Source organism: Harpia harpyja, chromosome 3, assembly GCF_026419915.1.
Source record: "Harpia harpyja isolate bHarHar1 chromosome 3, bHarHar1 primary haplotype, whole genome shotgun sequence".
Lineage (NCBI taxonomy): Eukaryota > Metazoa > Chordata > Aves > Accipitriformes > Accipitridae > Harpia > Harpia harpyja.
In genome coordinates, this window is record NC_068942.1 from 34121813 (window position 1) to 34142077 (window position 20265).

The window sequence follows — 20265 nt, forward strand, 5'->3', positions numbered from 1 at the left end:
ATGATGGTTGATACAATCTCTCAGAAGAGGGAGAGAAAAAAAGTACTTTGCTGGCGTAGTTTCAGGTAACCTCTAAAAGTTCAAGTGGACCAATTACACATAAAAGAACAACAACTTTTGTAAAGCTTCATTTGAATCCCAGAGGGGAAAAATGATAGAAAATCAATTAACTTTCCACATGAAAAAATAGCTCATATTGCTAAGCTTTCCTTGCATAGTTTCTTGATTATGTTTGGAAGCAAATTGCCTTGATTATACCTTTGACGGGAAGGAAAGCCTTTTAATTAATTTAATACATGCTATAGCAGTGCTAAATTGTATCATGGAACAATTAAGTGGGCCTACACCGATATTTTTGCCCTGTTGAAAATGGATATTGCTCACTTAGTGAGTCATGCTCTTGCTGCGTTGACGCAATTATCTGTTCGTTGCAGAGCATGTGACATAAAAGCTATTAGGGCCTTTTATATAGAAGAGAGGCTAAATGGAGTAAACAAACAGCCAATTTCAGTGAAGAGTCTGAAATGTCTCCTGTGGTCAAAAATTTGGAGAAATCTGAGCTCGACTTCAGAGCCTGTACCGACGCTGGGGACTGAATAGACCCCCAAACCCTAAGATAGGCCCTGCTTTGGAATAGTCAGGCTTCAGGTCTGTTTTCTATTCACCCTGGACTGAAATGAGGAGTGTAAGCGATTCTCTGTTTGTCGTGTACTGACAGATGATCCTCAAACTCTTGTGCAGCTATGAACTATTGATAGCTAATTCATAGTAGCATCTACAGCAGCTGCTGCACTAGCTGCTGCTTAAACCCAATTTTTGCCTCAAGCTCTTAGGCAAAAGCAATTACATTTGTTGTGTTTGCTGAGAATAGGGTTTTTAAATGACACTTTTAATTCAAATGTTCTAAATATTACAAGAAACAACACATTCTTTATTTTCAAGTAATGTGTGTTCTTGTATCATTAATGATGTTACATTATATTGTTGAAAGAAAATAAGTATATTCTTGATCTGCCTCTGTTGATAATATACACTTTCTTGTCTTGCTAACCTAGTACAACTGGGTAACTTTACTTTCCTTGATGGATCTTGCCTGTTGGGAATGTATTCACCTGCACTGTGCTTTTAATGCTGAGATCTGCTGGGTCTTTTCTGATGAGTTGTAGAACCAAATGTCCAAGAGATGAATAATAAAGGAAAGAGTCCACCACCAGAGAATCTCTCTTATGAATTCACTCATAGCTGTCTAAACTCAGATAAAATATGATCACACATTTTTCTAATATCCCAAGGCCATAAACAATGAAAAATAAAAATCTGTACAAGTGAGGAACAATACTCTCATTGCATGCTCTCTGTTCTTTCTGATTTCTCAGAGAAGGGCCAACTGGTGAGGGATTTGTTTATAAAAGGAAGCTAGTAGCTATGGTTAGGGAAAGGAGAGCAAGCTTTCTTGCAGCAGCATGAAGGCAAATCTGTGCTAGAAATGAACTGCAGAGGTGCGGAATCGTGGCTGTGAGTGCAGGACCACAGGACTGGCATGTTCTAAGCTAGTGCGTTCTGCATTATTTAGAGATTTAATTTAATTAGAAATCTTAGATTTAATAGCTAGCATTTTGAATTGTGACAGAATTGGGCTGGAAAACAGCAGTATGCAAGGAACACTGTCAGATGTGCCCTCTAGGCTGGTGTACCAGTAAAAATACTTAGTATCCACCAGAACGGCAAAGCCAGTAACCAGAATGGCTGCATGATGTTGCCTGGCATTAGGTAGAGAGGTGCAATTTGCACCACTTAATTCAGTAAAGATTGACTTTCTCGAGGACGGGTTTCAAATCTGCTTGTGGCTCACTGAGGGAGCCGATACAGTGAAAGAGCTAACTCGGGACCTGTCCCTCCCTGGTCCCAGCTGGTTGCTGCCAGTCTTTTGGACCAACTGGAGACTGTAGCTTCAGTGACCTTGACTGTGATGATCAGGCTTAATTGACTGAGTGCAGTCAGTAAATGTATCTGAGAAAACAAATGTATTTATTTTCCACACTGCTGGTACAAACACCTATTTGCTTTTTGCATTGGTGGCATGAATGGTCCAATGTAGGCCTCTACCTTCCCATCAATAGGAATTATGCAAAAAACCCCCTTTCCTTTTTCGTTATTTAAATTTGTCTTTCCTATCACCACAGATGCCATACATTTATGTACTTTTTAGTTCTCCCATGTTAAAAAATAGCAAAAATATAATATGCGTTCACCTGCTGTATTGTGATTGCATTAAGGTTCTATTTTTAATGTTTAGTCTTCTTCATCAAGAGGAAAAAAAAAATACATTCTCCATCTTGTTGAAAGGCAAAGATAGATGGTTTGGGAACTCTGCTGGTGCTGGGATCAGCATCACAGTTAGCCAAGACCTAACCCCTCTGAAAGACGGAAGAGTGTCTCAAAGATGATGGAAAATGTCACTGATGCATAAAGGCAGTCATGTATGGCTAATTATTCCCACTGTAACTGGAATGTGATTTCCATTGCATTACTCGAGGAAAGATGCTGTTGACAGTTTCAGCAAAAATATTAAAGAAAGTATTTTTAGGAAAAAACCCCAAACTGAACTGATCTATTTCAGTTCTTGAATTTTCCACTTAGGCCTGGGGTCATTAATTGCTATCTCAAGTTGTGCCCCACGAGAACAGAGCAGTAAGAGACTCTCACGTGTGCTGCTAGCTGGCTGACTCTCTTAAGAGACTAATGGATGATGGGCAGGGTTTAAGGGAAAGCTGACAAAGGGAGAGAAGAAAGGTCACTAACTAAAAAGTTGTTTTTCTCTTGGACAAGGAGGGTTAAAGGGGTGAGAGCAAATACGTGATTCACTTTGGGAAATGGGATTAGAAGATCAATGTGGGGCTTGCTGAGCATCTCGTAAGACTTCCAAAATGCTCTGGGCACTGTTTCACACTACCTAAGTTCACAATAAAAAAATATTTTGTTGGGGAGAAAGTACTTAGTTGCTCTTAATTTTTTTCTCATTTCTCTAAAACAACACGAAAAGGAGGGGTAACTGTATTGAGACCGTAAAACCAATTCTCGGTGCACAACACACGGTGGCAATGTTGCACCACTCCTGAACGACTGTGGTGCGGCACTTACCCAGCCAATATTCATTTACTGAGCAATAAATAGGTAGATGCAGTAGAGTGCTGCTTTTTACCCAGGGAATATTATACTTGTACATGGTGGAACTGATTGTGTTTTCTATTAAAATAGAGAGTAAGGTATAGGAAAAATACTTTTTTTTCCTTTCTTTTTACCACTCCTGTATTACTTGCATGCATCCTAAGCACTGATACAGTTTAAGTTTTGCAGAAATAATGTAGCTGGTATTGGAAAAAGATACGACTAATTAGTTTCATTCCATAAAACCAAATACACCTGCCTTAGAGGAGCACTTAGGATAGTAAAAACCTCTACCCAGCACGCACCCAGAGAAATCAGGGACTGTGAAGGCTTCTCCCTTTCAAAAGAAAGCTTTACTGTGCAAACAAGCTAGCCATGAACTCGCACTTTCAAAAAGCTCTCTCGCCTAAATAGAACCTTCCCTAAATGTCTACAAAGAAATGGTGGCGTTGCAGAAGGACTTAGCAGGAAAGGTTTCGGGCACACGTAAGGGCGAGCTTCTGGGTTCAGCGGCTGTGGATGGCTCTTGGCACAAAACCCCTCAGAGCCAGTGGGGTTCGGCTGAAGCCTTCAGGCGACCGCTGCAGCGGAGCAGCCAAGGGTTGACGCGCCTGTGGCTTTCTTCTCTGTTCAGCCTGGCAGGAGGGCCCTTCAGAGGCAGAGCGAGCAGGAGAGGACTTACATTACAAAGGCAGTGCTGATGGCCGAGTATTTCAGGTCTCTGGGGCTGTCGTCTTTCATATTTGTCCTGCTTTTGGTGTGCTGTTGCAGCTCCACTGGCTCAGTTCCTGAGCCAGGGCCTTCCCTGGTTTTTCCTCTGCCTTTGTTGAGCTCTGCGCCCCAGCAGACAAACACTTCTCTGTCCTTCAGCTGATTTCCATTTCACCAACACAAAATTAATAAGGTTTTTTCCTTCTCTTTTTCAGCCTCTTAGGCCTAGACATGTTATCAGCCACTGCCGGGTTATTCCAATCATCCTTAGCTCTAAGAATCTGGCTTCAACTCTAGATCTGGGTGACAGGAGCAATGAACTGGGCAGGTATCTCCAAGCCATACCTTACTCTCCGAGTGGGAGAGGACTAGGGGAACAGCAAAGCTGCAAAGGCTCAAGATGCCTTCTTACAGCACAAGAAGGAAAATGCAGGTTTTTTTCAGCTAACAGGCAATACCGTATTGTCTTTGTTCCCTTCTCCCCATTCTACCAGTCACAAATGTAAACTAAACTAGAAAAAAAAACCCCACCCAAATCCCAAAGCGTGAGAGCAAGCACTCCAGGTAAGCCACGCTCAACCAACTGCTTAGATTCATGCTTGAGAAATCAGTATTTTCAAACCGGTTGATTTTTGTGAGTGACATACCCACAAAGGTCAGCAAAAAATAAATATTAGGAATTAAACAAGTGTTTAGATCATGTTGCTGGTAAGGTTAATGTAAATAAAAGCTGGCTAAAGCCACTGAAAGTGTGTTGAAGTAATTGATACAGAAATAGCGGGGAAATTAAGTGGGTCTTTTTTCAATGCCTAAAGTCCTTTTTAGGTGCACATTTCCAGGATGAAGATCAAGAGTCCTACAATTCCACGTCGTCTTTATTGATTCACAGGAGGCATAGCTTAAGTGGTAGTGGAAAAAATTGGAATGGAAATTTGCCAAGTGTTAATCAGGAGTTTGGTATCTCGGCAGCTCCTACCTCTCCCTGCGTCCAACAACCAAGCCTTAAAAAACGTATTGAGGGAGGAAACATAAGTGCCATACAAGTCTTTTTTAGGTGCGTAACATAACCCATATGTTATGACCGTTATTTCTACTGTCAGTAATTTTTAACAAGAGAAATTAAGAAGTGGCCATGGTGATGAAGTGCCTTGAAATGTGTCGTCCTCAAGCGATTTGGCTGGAGCTGTAGAGATCCCACTTCAATCCCTTCACACAAGCCAGAAGACCTGCCTCCTGTGCCACTGTCTCCCCGGGGCAGACTGACACAGTTACTAATCTTTCAATCCTATTACCCACCCTAAGAGCAGCCTCTCTGTGTGGCTGGTGAAGCTTCTTCCAACTTGCCATCTTCCCTGCCTCAGAAATGCTATGATAGCTCCCACACTCCTTCAGCCAGGGCTTTTTGTCTTTCATTTCTCCCTATTCCACTTCTGCAAAGTTCCTACTTGCCCAACACCTCTGTCAATAGTGCATCGGGATTGCACTACTTTGTGTGATTTTTCTTTGCTTTACAGGCCATGCTGCTGGAGGTTAACAATCCGGATGAATTTCGTTAGGAGCCCTTGGCCCAGCTGCGTACAGTCACAAGGCAAAGAAATGCACCACCCCGTATGCCTAAGCGATTAGTTTTACCTGCATCTTTCTGGTTTTATGTTAAACCTGAGCTTGAACTGACAAGAAACAAACTCAAACACTACTAGTAAGGAAATGATAAATCCCTTTTGTAGAAATTATCATCTGTGAAGTGCAGGGAAATAGCTAAGCTAAACATTTGTAATTTAGAAAGAAGGACATTAAGAAGATCTGTTGCAAAACACTTAAACATCTCAAAAAAAAATTCCTGCTGGATTTTGCTTGTTTTCCCCCCTCACACATAAGTAAAATATTAGTTTTCCTAGCCTCAAACAAGTGCTAAAACCCCAAACATTTATCATTTGCTCTATTATTGCTTAGGATAAAAAATTATGCTTTTGGCCCTTTGTATTAATGGCACAATGATCTTCTGCAGCATCGGCTGCCAATCTTTTTTAAAGGACAGTACGAGTGTCATTTTTGTAGTTGAGGCATTAAGTCCCCAGGATGCCCAGCAAGGCCTCCTTGCTGTGCAGATTTATTTCCACTGAGCAGCTAGAAGTATTTCAGTGAGGGAGGGATACTGAGGAGAAATACAGTAGCTCTAGATAGTAAAGGCAGATGCTGTAGAGTACTGATTGAGGGCTAGAATGTTACAGAGATTGTGATATTTAACACCCATCACCAGTTCACAGCTGATGTACCTTTACTCTCCTGCCCTGATAATATTTTACTTGGTCAAGGTTTGATGGTAACAAACAACAAAATCCATAGTACATCATATATTTTCTCTTCTGCGGGAACAGCACATGGAAAAAGTGTAAACTTCACATGCAGATGCTGAATTAACAATCCTGTTTTCATGAAGTACATAGAAAGGCTTTATTGGGTGGGTTTCAGATGTAATATAAGCTCTTTTAGAGGCAGAGGGTGAGATTTCCCATTCAATTCTGCAAGCGTGGATGGAATAAAACAGGAGTAGTTCAGACAGGACCATGGAAATGCAATTGCCCGCCCTGCCTCGCAACTAAACCCAGTTTGTCCCCATACAAAGTGAGGCAGGCTAGAAAATGGCTAGTGGAGACAATGGCTCTGCTATCCTGATTATCTTTCTCTTTATTCTTCTCTCCTACCCTGTGATCAGTCGGCAATCTGTTTTGTAGCAAACACCATTTGAGGTTGCATTGTCTTTGGGTCACTTCCTTTTCATGCTTTATTACTTCTCAGTGGAAGCTGCTTGCTTTGGGTGGTCTGGGCATCTGCAGCAGTAGAAGAGAGCTCCTGCAAGATGCTTAAAATATATTCCAACATTTCCCATGCTATTCTGTGACAGATGTTTTGTCCAGTCATATTAATCTATCGTCTTGAAAATTAGTTCCTATTAAAGAAAATGCAGACCTCATTTCCCCCCCCTTTTCCTTACTTCAAATAACTGTTCTATTGCTTTATTGAGGTCAGAGTAGTGGACCAGCAGTAGTGTGCATTCATTTTTAGCCCTTCCATAAAGGTATTCTCTTTCTCTTCCCAGCATACAGTATTTTCCAAATTGAAAATTTATTAAAAATTCCTTACTACTCAGCTTGTGACTCAATCTATTGGTTTTTTTGCAGTTCTGGGATGAAGTGTATCTGGTTCACTGTATTGAGATCACTGGGGGTTTGCTTCTTCCCCAGAAGCTGTTATTCTATTGTTGAGATCCTAGGTTCCACTAGCAATCATGCTTTGGCCCTCATGTTCAACATGTTGTTGCTACTGAAAACAAAGATTGGGGTTTAGTTTGTAGGCTATAAATAGAGTGCTTTTGATCTCCCTGCCATACTCCTTGCCCACTGCATGATGATCCCATTTCTTCTTTCATTAATATCTGTGATACAAAAAGGATGTGTCTGCTAATAAAATTTACTGGTGGCAATCCTGGGAAGTGTTTTCAATACAGAAAAGGGCCAGAACACCTCTCAGGGGGCCATGGTTTCCCTTGAGAATAGAAGCAACATGAATTAGATGAAATTGAGTAATATAAAGTGAAAGGAAATTCGCGTGAGGAGGGATTTGCCAATAAACAGCCCTCCTGGGAACTCACCGACTTCCAGTAAGAAGAGTGGGAAGGGGACTTTGACGTTACCAGTGTAACAGAAATTCAGCCCAGCTTCAAGTCCAATCTTTTATCCTGGCCCTTTAAAATGTAGGCTTCCTTAGCAAACAATGTCTTGGACAATAACAAGGAATTAATGTGTGTTTTTCCTCATGATATGATAAAAGCATTTAACTGTTCGTTTAGTTTATTAATGCTCATTGGTGTCTTTGCAATAGAAGATTTTTGCTGTTCCAAACACTTGAAAGATAGAGGGAAAGAGAAGTCTATTGTCTAAGTTTTTGTTTTCTTTAAATGTTATCCCTGAAGGCGTGTGTATGTGCTTGAAAATAATTGCAAATGTCACAACTCTGATTTCAGCTTATGTGTTGCCTGACTTTCAGGGATAAGGGCACTTAAGTTGCTAGTAAACTCTAGCCTAGAAATACTCTGGCCTTTTCAGTTCCTAAAACATTTCATAAGCAGCATTTCCCTTCTAGCCTGCAGCAACAAGATTTGTCATTTATATATTGCCCCACACATACATCATGTAACGTTGCCAGATTCTTTATGATTAACTGTTGTAATTGACTTCTGAGATAAAAAGAAATTTATGTGGCAGAATCAACAGAATAAAACAAAGTTTCGATTTGATTCCAAAGTTGAACTAAGAAAAGGAGGAAACAGATCTTTCCTGAGGACAGCCATTCCTTCAGGAAAGCAAGCATAAGAAAAGCCACTGCATCAATACTGGTAAGAAGCGAGGGCATGCCAAATTTATCCCACACCTAGGCAATGTATCAGATCAATGTATCAGAGAGAATGCAGGAAAATACAGAACAGACATCAAGGAAGTCAGAGCAGGTAAGTAGCGTTCTCCAACTTTGCAGCAAGTCTTCTGCCCTCAGAAAGGACTGACTTAAGCTTGCTGGTATCGTTCCATGCCACATCTGTCTTAACACACCTGCCTTGCATCTGGATGTATTCCTGGTGTTACTAAAAGACTTTAACATTCACAGTGGATGTGACCATCACCAAACTTGCACCTGAAATTGCAGAGCATGACATTCTTTTTCCACCTGATGTGTTGAGTGGGTTTTTGTTACTGTTACTAGGAAAATTCCACAATTAAAGCATTGAGCACCACTCCTAACAAGCATTTATAATTTGCTCTGAAACCACCTGAGCACCTCTGGGCTCACAACTGCAGGTTTTACATTTTTGCTTGCAACTCTTGCCTTTTACCACTGTGTGCCTGGATAAAAGACTATCAGGATGAATATAATTTTCCGTTTGCTTGATGATGAAAGGGTGTCAAATTAGTCAGACTGATGGGAAAATGGCTTTTGTTGATTTATTTTTCCCATTGGAACACGGTGTGATTCTAAAAAATTTATCTTCCCGATGAGGACAAACCGTGAGTTCCCACAACTCCAGAGGGACGATCAGCAATGCTGGGGTGATTTGTATCCAGGGAGTGGTGCGCTGTGCCTTTGATTTGAAGAGCTGAGGAAGTCTATCTAACCTTCCTCACTGCATATATTAAGAGCTCTTCATTTTGTTCCATATCACAGCAACTGATCGCAAGGAATGACAGACACTGCGCAAACCCCCAGCTAGTTAGTTTCTCACTACAGAACTGAACTCCAGCAAAAGGAAATAAATAAGAATACTTCAAGACCTAAAGAAACCTGTTGTTCTTGTGTTAATAAAAGAAAATTGAACAAAGGAAGGAATAAGACAGAGAAGATTAAGTGACTCCTTATCTCGTAGTGCAGTGACATTTTCTCATCCTTCTTAGAATTCATGGCCAGCTCTAGGAGTTGTGTTAGTAAACTTGTATATTAAAATTCAAAATACATGCTGAACTTTAAAATACTTCCCCTAATACCCATTAGATTGAAAAGAAATCTTCATTATTTCTCTATTTGTGAATAGCTTCCTTCTGTCAACGTTATTTTGTGAGTCACCAGTAGCTGATGCATTGCTTTACCTTTATTTAGAGTGGTTAGAAATACAGAGTGATACATACTATGAAGTAAGTAATAATTTATGACAAGGTGTGCAGTATGCAAAATGTCATATAGTTTGCAGAGATCAATGCATGAGCCAAGTGCAAATACATTAACTTAACCAACTATCTGGAAAGCAAGCTTAATGAAAGAGGGAAATGAATGCAACATAGGATGAAAAAGGCATTGTAGTGACAGAAAACTGTATATAGCATATGTATTCAATATAGGGACCTGTATGCTCATCTCTGAGTTCAAGTACACAGATACTTGTTTCTGGAAGGGACGGTCATATAATTCAGAGTGGTCCAGTTATGCCTGACTATCAAAAACTGAGCACTGGAGGCTGAGTTTAGCAAATCTTAGTCTGTTCCAGGATGTCACACATCAAGGTATAGCATTTCAAACCAAGTTTCTACAACATTTTAAAGCAAATACCATGTCTCATTCTGCTAAGTCCCATTTCTGCAGTACAGATGAGTAGAAAAGATAAGACAACTCAGTGTCTTCAAGTCTGTGCATTTCTAATGAATTGCTGCATGTTGAGATCTTTGGGAAAGATCTGCTTATACCCTCAGGCACACATGTAAAACCATGACTGCAATTTTTTTGAATATGTATCTATGGTCCATCCTGAAGTCAGCTTCAGAAGACTCTAGGTTTCTTGGTTACACTCTAAACCTGGCAAATTTTCTGTGTTAACACCAGAATTTACACTGTAAAGCTCTTGACCTTCAAGTCAGGCATTTTCCCTGAAGTCTTCTGTGTTGACACTACTCGCCTTACTATTTCCTATGAATGGCACACACTAATTTCAGCCTTTACAGACACCAGTAAGCTTAGGCTTAATGAAGGCCATCAGATTCTCAAAAACCCCACCATCAGAAACACAGACTTGCCATCATCTTACTCTCTCTTCCTATAGTGCCTGACTCCGTTTCCCCCCAAGACTTCTGGCCCCAAGTGCTACAGCTCATTAGGCTGCAGAAGAAGCCAGTCTGTATTTCAGTAACTTTTCACGGTTGCAGGCCCGTGATGCCCAGACTTTTACGTGAAAGCAGCAGAGACATGAAAGAAAGTGAGCTTGAAGAAACAGGTTTAGAGAGAAGCATCCATTCTGGTTGATGTCCTTCCTCTGTCCTAGAAGCCGTGGCAGTCCCTCCCCAGGCACCCTGTGGGCTCTGCCAGTATGGTTTCTGAAGCTCAGTACAAATTGCCATAGGTGATAAAGATGACTAGCTATGTATTTACTCCTGCGCTGTGGGCTACAGTGTGAAATTTAAGAGCCCTTCAATATATAGAAAGTCCAACTAGATGATTGAATGGGCCTTTCTAGCACCATGAATCTCTGTCTATAGATATATAACCATTAGGATCCTGTTTTCTGTAGACTGCACCATTAAATTTATGGGACTTTGTGGTCTGCAGAGGTAGCTGCCATTCTGTGAGACAGAACAGATGCTACCTGCTACACTGAAACGCACCATACCTTGTTCTGAAAGTCTTTGTGGTTCACATTAATCTGAAATAAATCAAATATATTGAAAACATACCCTAACTTTAGGAGCAAGGACAAATAAAACGTAATCGTTTCTGACTGACTTCTCTCCATTTGGAATTTGGAGCAGAAATCATAAAACTGTAACCAGAGGATGTCCATCAGAAATCAACATTTCCTCCCATGGTATTTTGTCTTTGCTTACGGTTTTATTTCCACAGTTGCTATTTAGAGTGAAATCTTATACTTAGCCATTCAGATACAGTCTCTCTTGGCAGCTAATGTTCTCAAAAACCCCTTATGGAAAAGACTATAACAATGACTGTGGTAATATTCAGACACAGCTAACTTGAATATGCAAAAGTAAAAGTATTACATCTTGCTAATCACTAATACAGTGATTATCCATGTTTCAGGAAAATACAGTTTTAAACTTTTGTATGCGTAATTAAAAAAAAAAAGACACTAAGGAACTGTAATATTTCCTATTTTAATTCATGATTTTAACTGACAATAAATAGAACTGCTGACAACAGGAACTATTTTTCCATATCACTAGCAGAAGAGTAGGTGTTATATGTGGAATAGAAGTGTATTATAGACTGGAAATTGTATGTTTTTAGCAAAACATATCTTGGAAACCATTAACTGCAATTATTTATTTCTCAGTCACTAAAAATATGTGTGGTCTGCATTTTAACTAGCTTATTCATAATTTCCCTAAATAGTTTCTTGGTTAATATGGTAAAAGAACAAAGACGTTCTAGTTCCTTTTTTATCCTTTCAAAGCACATGTCTATAGCACACATTTAATTTTGAAACCACATAGTAAAAAGCTTTCTTTGTGTGTGTAGGCATGACTGAAAAATGGTGAGAAATAAGAAAAACACGTGCCCTGTCTTTGCTTCAGGGACTTAGATGACATTGGTAAGGAACAACAGTAGCTACTAAACTGGCTTGCACGCGGACGAACAGGAACAAAAGTCACCTTGGCTGATGTCAAACAGTGGGTCCAAAGTTTATAATCAGCCCATTTCTGGGTCCAAGATTCAAGGAAGTCCCTTCAGTGAAAGTCAGTTATGGATTTTTTTTCTCCCCCCACGAATTAAAGAATTCCACGTATCCTGCACTCACAGCTGTCACTAAGCTAATGTATCTCAAAAGTTTGTGTGCATATTAGAGAAGAAGATAGGTCATATTCCTCTGAAATATGCTCTGAAGGCTACCTTTTGCCTCACTCTTACAAAAATGCATTAATTGGCTTTTTCTTAACAATGAGTTCTCTCCTGCCTTTTGTTGTGTACACTGGCTGTTTCGATTGTATCTAATCATAACTTTCAAGCGTTGTTCAAGCCACGAGGGAGAAACTGTACTGACAATAGTGCTAAGCACTGTTTGCTTCTGGCAATCTGCAGAGATTTGTTGGTTCATTTCTTTTCCCCACAGCAACCTCATGATATCCATGCTGCCTGATAGTTCTCCAAAGAAAAGCATTAAATAATACCTACTTTTTAACTTTAACTAGAGCCTGTTTACCTCATTCTTTCTTTTCATGTCCTTCTCCTTGGAATAACTCTTAAACTGGCTTTAAACTCTTTTCAGTTATTATGTTTACATTTAGGATATAGAAGGCTGTTCAAGGCATCTACTCCTGACTCGCATTGGGAAAAATATTTAAAGCGAATTAAGCCATATATATTTAATGGATGAAAATCCGTAAGATGTCTTTTATTAACATATGTCTATTGATATTCTGTTCTTTGTTTCATTTTGTCAAACAAACTCGGCACGCTGAATCCTGCCGCTGGTAATTACGCTCTCTATGCTTTTTCCAGAGGTTTGCCTCGAGGACTCTCCCCAGACGAGACCCGCTGCCCAGCGGGAAAGGGAGCCAGTGCAGGCCAAGGGCACGCTCAGGATGAGGACCCGTGGCTGCCCTGCGCCTGGGCTCACGCATGGCGGCGGCGGCGGGATGTGACGCGGTGGGACGTGACGCGGTGAGCCGCGCCTCCGTCAGTCACGGCTGCTGGGGAACTGCTCTAAAGCAGCAGGGCTCCTCTCTCAAGGGGCGGTGGTCATAGTCCGGCTGGGGCCAGGCTGTCTCGTGGAGAACACCGAAATCTCAACGCCGGGCTGTAGGCACGGCGGAAGGAGAAGAAAGAGGGAGACTCGAATGGGGGGAAGGACTCACAAGGAGGAACGGGGACTCACTCTGCAGCGTGGTGCTTCCAGTATCTTGCTCCAGGTCACTGTGGTGGAGCCACTTGGTCCTCCTGAGGAGGGCAAACCCTCCTGAGACCACTCGGGCAAGGTTTGCTGAAGGGATCCCATCCTCTTTTGTTCCCATGGCCTTCAGTTCTTCTAGTGGCTTACAAATACCCAAAGGCCTCATATTGAGCCTCAGGGGATGGGCTGTTTCCTTCGCTCCCCCTTGGCACACAGGTCTGGATGATCTCCGTGACGCACTGAGGGCCAGGGAGCCATCCCGATCAAGTAGCTGGTCTCATACTGGGGCCACAGGGATGGACGAAGGAACCCAACTGTGTACGAGATCAGTGTCTGTATTCATGAAACAGGACAGAGCTTAGCAGGTGCGATTTAAAGAGCAATTAGGCCTTTCTACTTGGCAAGTTTTGGAACAGCCTCTGGGTTTGATTACATAGTTACGTGGTTTTGGTATCCATTTCCTTCTTACACATTTTGTGAAATTAGATGTCATTCATAGAGGTGAGGTTAACAATGAGCAAAAGTGCTAGTTTCAGTTCCAGTCCGTAAATGTACTGTGATTTTTCCTAATTTAATTGACCAATAAATGATATAGCTTTATTAATTCTGTTAATTTTCCGATGTGTAAACCTTTGATCTCATAACGTTTAACTATGTCCATTATAAACTGAATCAGCACCCACAATAGCATCATTGCACACTGGGCCTGTGCAGTATTTATTCCATTATTTGTGGCTCGTTTGAATTTTGAAATGTAGTTATCCACTAGTTCTTTCTCTTTCTTGAGGAAAGACAGTGAAAAATACTGGAAGAAAACTTTATTGCACAAACTTTTATTTCAATTATCTCCATATTGTCTGCTAAGAAAAAGGAAAACTGCTTCAGGTAAATATTTTATTACTTGATGAATCCCTTCAATTGCCTTAAAATCAGTCTTTGAGAGATAACTATATACCTCAGTCTTTTTTGTTTCTGTTCAAATATATCCAGAGTACCAATACTGGCTGTATTCCTTCCACTTAGCTGCATAACTTTTCTTTCATGTCACTTATCTTACAGCCAGAAATTGAGCCACATTCCTTTATTATTTTGAATAGTTCTCAGATTGATTTTGAAGGGATTGAAATATCCTATAAAGCAGCATCCACATAAAAAGGAAATTTTATGAATGACATTTCCAGTTTTTATTGCCCTTGTTTTTTCTCCCTCTCTTCTTAGACTGTCTGTCAGTGGTTCTGCTGACATGGCGAAAGCTGCCGACAGACACCCCATTGTGGATAGTGCTCAGCATAACTGGGCTGTATGCGAAATGTCCCTGCTCCTTCTTTCATCATCTGCCTTCTCTCCAAACAAAAAACTGGAGCAAACCATAGGGGATGCTGGGAGTCATGTTTCCAAAAGACAGTGGAGGTAATAAAGGGAATGATTTTCCACATGGGTGAGGTGTAAGGGGTATAGGGAAGTGGGGTCACCTTCCCTAAAATCTCCAAAGTGCAGAAAGAAAGTCAGAGACACAGGGGAGGAATCTTAATCAGAGAAGATCCCCTGGGAAGGATATTGCTGTGGTTATCCTGCACAAGTGGGTGGTGAAATATGTCAATTCACCATCCTTTTTTTGCCACAGGATTCTTTCCTCTTTTTGGAGTGAAGCCAGATCTGCAACTAGCCAAAAAACTGCCTCCTTTTAAGGACTCCAAAAATCAAATATGGAGGGTCTGCTATTTCCAGCAAGTGTTCAAAGCATGCAGAAACTCTATGACTGTTGGTAGAAAAACAGATTTCAGAGTCTAATGTGTATCTCCACTGTTATATTTCTCTCCCCTCCCTCCCAAATTGTATAGAATATTACAAAAACCGCTGCAAAATCTTTCTGGCTCAAAAAGTAATCAGACAGTCATGAATAGAGACACAGAGGTTGGGTCAAGTAGGTGTCAGGACAGCTGGTTTCTTATGTATTTTACAATACTTTATACAGTGTTCTTTCATGTAAGGGCGCAAGGGAACTGCCTGTGTCATGGTTCTTGAATGCTGTGATTTTCCAAAGTGTATCACAATTACTGAAAAACTTCTGGCTAAATCATCATGATCAAGACCTTAGAATTTTTCATTTCGTGTCTCCTGTGTGATGGTTTAACTGATAGAACAGACTGCTGTATAAATCACAAATGGAAATGGAAACGACTAAAATGATGTTCTCACAAAGCTCCTGGTTAGATCAGAAATTTCTGTCTCATTCTTTGCCATTTCTCTGCAGCTAAGGCCAGCTGTAAGTTATAATGGTATCAGATTACTATTTCCTCCAACCTCCAAAACTAATTGCTGGAAATCACCAGCAACTCTCTCCACGCAACACTCTACGTTGTGCCCTACCTACCTATAAGGAAGCCAGGGACTGTATACAAAAACCACCAGGTAAGTGTCCCTCTCTGTGGGTGGCTAGCCTGTCATATGTGTCGTGGTTTCAGCCCAGCTGGTAACAAAGCACCACGCAGCTGCTTGCTCACCCCGGGCCCCGGTGGGATGAGGAGAAAATATAAAGGCAGGCTCGTGGGTCAAGACAAGGACAGGGAGGGATCACTCCCCACTTATGGTCACGGGCAAAAGACAGGCTCAGCTTGGGGAAGGAACAAAATCAATTTAATTTACCACCAATCCAATCAAAACAGGGATATTGGGAAGTAAACCCCAACCTGAGAGCAGCTTCCCCCCCGCCCTCCCGCCTCAGCCCCACTCCCGGTTCTCTCTCCCCAGGGGAGCAGGGGACGGGGGCTGGGGTCGGTTCCTCACCCCTTGTCTCTGCCGCTCCTTCCTCCTCAGGGGGAGGAGGACTCCGCGCTCGGCCCCTGCTCTGCCGTGGGGTCCGTCCCTCCCGCGGGAGGCAGCCCTTCACCAACTGCTCCAGCGTGGGTCCTTCCCGCGGGCTGCAGTTCCTCACCAACTGCTCCAGCGCGGGTCCCTTCCACAGACAGGGTGCACTCCTTCAGTCACAGACTGCCTCAGCCACGGAGGCGCGGCCATTTTGGGCGGCCTCCGCTCCCCCGCTCCCCTCCATGGGCTGGGGGGGACAGCCTGCCGCCTCACCTCGTCCTCCCCGGCTCCTCCTCCTTCCCTGACCTCGGTACCCGCAGAGCAGTTCCTCTCACATCCCACTCTCTGGGGGTTTCCCCTCTTAAATCTGCTCTCCCACAGGTGTTTCCACTGTCACTGACGGGCTTGGCCTGGGCCAGCGGCGGGTCCGGCTCCCAGCCGGGGGAGCTTCGAGCAGCTTCTTCCAGGAGCCGGCCCTGCGGACCCTGCCCCGCAACACAACCGCCCCCCCCCAGCACACAAACCCATAACAATATGTCACATGTAATACTGCTGATCAGACACACTCTTTTGGACGCAGGGATGGGAGGCCTATGTTGAAGAACCTGTGTGTCACCCACAGAGTAAGAGTGAAGCTTATTTCAAAAGGAAAAGTGTGCATACCCAGCCACACACACCAATTAAGCTCCAAACCTTCCTTTTAGAAAACATAGGGTCTTATGCATTAATCACAGTTGAATGAAAGATGTGGTATGGGACTTTACTAATCAGAGATGGTTCATTTCTCAAATTATTCAGCAAACGTAGCAGACTTCTAGCAAAGATATAGTTGCTTAGATATCTGTGTAATCCAGATTTGTCACTGCACTTTGTGGAATATATGAAAAGAAAAAGAAAAAGAAAAAAGAGAAAAAGAAAAAGAAAAGAGTAGAAAAGAAAAGAAAAAAGAAAAGAAAGGAAAAGAAAAAAGAAAAGAAAAAAGAAAAGAGAAAGAAGAGACGAGAGAAGAGAAGAGAAGAGAAGGAAGGGAAAAGGAAAGGAAAGGAAAGGAAAGGAAAGGAAAGGAAAGGAAAGAAAAGGAAAGGAAAGGAAAGGAAAGGAAAGGAAAGGAAAGGAAAGGAAAGGGAAAGGAAATGGAAGGGAAGAGTTAGTGTGAAAATGTGATAAGCACAAATAACAAACATGAGGGGTTTCATGGTTTTGTCATCCAGTTTTCAGCTGATATATTATATTTTTCAGTCCCGCCCATCTCACTGTCCAGCCAATGCCATTGTATAGTCCAAAATAAGTATATAAAAATAAGCGCTGCATAGTCTCTCCTATTCACATGCAGTCCACTGACAAGACTGGGACTGACTTACCATTTCCACAGACTTTTCTCTGAAATGTTAAGCTCCCAGACTCCATATGAGAACAAAACCTATGAGGAGCAGCTGAGGGAGCTGAGGTTGTTTAGTCTGGAGAAAAGGAGGCTGAGGGGAGACCTTATCGCTCTCTACAACTACCTGAAAGGAGGTTGTAGCGAGGTGGGTGCTGGTCTCTTCTCCCAAGTAACAAGTGATAGGATGAGAGAAAATGGCCTCAAGTTGCGGCAGGGGAGGTTTAGATTGGATATTAGGAAAAATTTCTTCACTGAAAGGTTTGTCAAGCATTGGAACAGGGAAATGGTTCGGGGTATTTAGAATATCCCTGGGCGTATTTAAAAGACGTGTAGACGTGGTGCTTAGGGACATGGTTTAGTGGCGGACTTGGCAGTGTTAGGTTAACTGTTGGACTGGATGATCTTAAAGGTCTTTTCCAACCTAAATGATTCTATCATTCTGTGAATGTGCCACTCCAGCAGACTGTCGGGTAGGCTTGGGAAATGAGAGCGAGGCCCTGGTGCGGGTTGAAGAGGGTGACCACTCTGTTGCCTTGGAAGCTGCACTGCAGCCAAAAGGCAGATGGGCAGTGAAATCCCTCTGATAAAGTTCCTCTCTGATCTGGCTCTGCAAGAATGAAACTGGCTGAGGAGGATGGCAGCCTTTGCACTGGCACTATCTTTATACTGTGATGTGTGCCGAGGTACAGACAAATGTGCAAATCATTGCTAATCAACAAAGACGACCCATTTTGTAAGGAAAGCCATGACCTACTTCTGTGAAGATGGCTGCTCTCTTTCTGGTAGGGAGAACAGCTTATTCCATATTTAATAGCAATATTTAGGGAAAGTGTAGTTCTAGCAAAGGCATTTAGGGAGGGAGGGAGGAAAGAAGGAAGGCAGGGTGGATGGACATTTGGGACGAAAAATCATTAGATCTGTTAGACCTATTCAGAGAGCAGGTAGGTTTCATGCTTTCTAACCTAGTGTTAAAGACTTGTCTTCATAGATGAGTCCCCTTTGTATTACCCAGTGCAGTTACTGCCTGAATGTATACACGTAATAAAAACAGGCTATGCTTCAGTCAACGTAGTCTCTGCTTGGCGTGAGGAACCATCCTAAGGTGGCAGCTAGGTCTGGTTTGTGGAGAATCTAAGGGGAGTACTGGGAATGGCCCCCAAAAATGGGCAATTGGTTGTGACAGTGATTAATGACCGGGGAAGGCAGAACATTGGGCATACTTCTGTGTTTGCCTCCAGGTGATGAGGCATCCAAAGCTAGGAGTCATGCCAACATGAAACCCTGTTGGCTTTCTACATAGCTTGCCTTTGCCTAAAATGGCAGTTTGAGAGATGAAGCTGGATAGTCTGAATTGACCTATAGAGGCTATTTAGACATACAGTTTCTGGATGCCATGTTATAATTTGGTTTCCCTCCTTATACTGTAGTCTGCAATCCCTAAATGTGCTGTAGAACCGCTTGAGTATTATGAGCAAGGAGGCTGAGGCAATAAATGGAGAGAAGAGCTATACCTGGGCCTAACTCTTGCCATCAACAGTTCATGGCTGTGGTTGGAAGCACCTATAAAATCTAGGAACCAAACTGTTCTTTAACAGATGGGAGAGAAAAAAAATCCCCTTCTATAGAGATGATGAGGAGATGAGAATAATTTTTAATTATAGGTATATTTTTTCATCTGCTTGCTAATACAGCTTAATTTAACAGGGCTTCTTAGGAAAAGCAAGTGAAAAATGTAACTATGGTAAGAGATTAAAAACACCTCCTGGGTAAGCAATATCAGGAAAACAACAGAAAAGTATTTGCTAATAATGAATTGGCAGGGCAAAGCTCAAATAAGCCATCAAAGTAAAAGGCAAGCCTTGAACAAACTGATGAAGTATGTCACATCACTCTGGAAGCACAGTGTTGCTGCAAAGACACTGTTTCTGGTACTCATGGTGCTCATATAAGTGAGCTTTTGGGCTGCTCTGGGGAGTGCCTGCCTGGGGAGTTTCACTACAGAGGTAATACAAACCTATTGATGCAAATGCAGCTAGAAATATTATAAGAGATGTAACACCACTTTGTCCCATACCTGCCATAGTATTAGCAAAAACCCCAGAAGTTATGGCTTGGTGACTTAGGCAATAGTGGCGTAAACACCAAAGTTGCACTTTTGCGGAGCTGTGAGTAGGGGCCTCTCTCTTGAAGTGAATGCATGTGAAAGGGGAAATTCTGGGTGCAGCTTGCCCTGGGCTGTTCCTTTAGGATAAGGGGACTGCAGTAAAACCAGGTAAGATTTTTTGTGTGATTTTCACACAGCCAGGCTTCATAGCTGTTAAAACCATTTTGAGCATTACAGCTCAGACAAATATCGGATGCTTGGTCTTTTATTCAGTATCCGTTTACCCTGACATCTGGAGAGTCAAGTGAGTTGTTTAGGACAACTAGAACTTTGTATGGAGGTGTACATACAAGGCCATTAATACCCTTTCAGTAGCTGTAGCTGCACATCAGTATGCCCTGCTGCGTTAATGTTTTTGATTCATTCAAAGGCTCTCAAGGGCGCATGTTGAAACATAAGAACTCAACAGGCAGTGAAGTAGTGAATCTGAAAAGATGAGATGCAGTGAACATTAGACAGTAAATGTGTCTTGCTTCTAGTTACCTGGATAATCACAGCTTGGAACAGAGCTGCTGAAATATCTTAAACCTTTCTGTAGACTGAAAGCAGAGCTTGTGAAGCACAGACAATCATATTTAAAGAGGTTTGTGAGATCTGTCATTTTCTATAGCAAAGCAGTGAAGGTGTTTTAACAGACTGAACCCTGTATGCCAC

At 42.1% G+C, this 20265-nt stretch overlaps 1 protein-coding gene across 2 annotated transcripts in view; it reads left to right on the forward strand.

Moving 5' to 3' along the window:
- IFTAP (intraflagellar transport associated protein) overlaps positions 1 to 12965 on the forward strand; it is a 70825-nt gene extending 57860 nt beyond the window's left edge. The window contains exon 7 of one of the 2 annotated variants that reach the window (XM_052781902.1): positions 12868 to 12965. In XM_052781902.1, coding sequence (XP_052637862.1) covers positions 12868 to 12954 — 87 coding nt within the window. In that variant the 3' untranslated portion in view covers positions 12955 to 12965. Of the gene's footprint in view, positions 1 to 5393; positions 7799 to 12867 lie in introns of those variants that run through there. The other variant, XM_052781903.1, reaches the window with a different exon arrangement.
- The last annotated feature ends 7300 nt before the right edge of the window (positions 12966 to 20265 follow it).